General features: G+C 51.7%; 1 protein-coding gene across 1 annotated transcript; it reads right to left on the bottom strand.

Moving 5' to 3' along the window:
• T265_16107 (hypothetical protein) lies at positions 1–818 on the bottom strand (the record flags this gene model as incomplete). The annotated part of the gene is made up of 2 exons (XM_009179621.1): positions 1–302; positions 404–818. Coding segments are annotated over 2 exons (663 nt in total), but the record flags the coding sequence as incomplete, so codon positions are not given.
• Between the last annotated feature and the right edge of the window lie 82 nt (positions 819–900).

Raw genomic sequence — 900 nt, 5'->3', positions numbered from 1 at the left:
TGAGTAGTGTTCAAACTCACTGCTGTAGAACTCATTCCCACCGAACCGACGGGTGGTTAAACGGGTAAGCAGTTTCATTCTACACAGCTGCTGTGTTGTCGACCCCGGTTCCGTTCCCCCTATGCTGGTTAGTAGGAGCTGATTGTCCGTACCAACGGGAATCCGGCGTGCTGTCGAATCTTCGAATCCATCCAAAATACGCTGAAAGGCATCCCGGGCCAGCTGACGTTGGAGTGCGCGCGGCAATGGCGTGGTGACCGCGTCCAGAGAGAATGGTCGAGCTGGAATAGTGCTTGCCGGAGCTGAGAAAGTAAAACAATTTTGGTGTGAATGAACGTCACTGGATTTCGCCGCAATCACTCTAGTTTTGTGACAAGAGTTGAAACAGAAACAAAGCACTTACGAACAATCTCTGGAATTGACACAGGCACCGGAATTGTTGGAGCGGTCGCAACCATTGGTCCGAAGGCGGCACTAGCGGATGGCACGGAATGCGGTGGCACTGCGCTCAATGGTGGGGGAGGCTGTGATGGGTCGAATGTAGGTAAAATCACATTCGATCCGCCAAGGCCTGGTGGCGGAACGTTTGGTGGGAACATGGGTGGCAGACCGGAGATTGGGGCGGAAGTCAATCCACCCAAAAGTGCATTGTCCAAGTTCGAAGCTGAACTAACCGGGATTGGTTGTTGGCCATAGTTGATCACGGTGGAAATGTTCATTGGTGCAGCGCCATGCATTCGACGAGCTGCGTTTGCCCGAATCATGGCGTCTTCATCTTCCGCATCATTATCCGCACCAGGTTTGTCCCCGACAGTGGTCTTAAACAAGAAGGTTGAAAAAATGGAATAAGAAACAAGTGACTCGTGAATTCACACAGCTATTCGTCAACAAGTGTCAGGG

Source organism: Opisthorchis viverrini (assembly GCF_000715545.1).
Source record: "Opisthorchis viverrini unplaced genomic scaffold opera_v5_4584, whole genome shotgun sequence".
In the NCBI taxonomy this organism is placed as follows: Eukaryota; Metazoa; Platyhelminthes; class Trematoda; order Opisthorchiida; family Opisthorchiidae; genus Opisthorchis; species Opisthorchis viverrini.
Note: the sequence above shows the minus strand (reverse complement) of the source record. Positions and strands in the feature narration are given on the sequence as shown.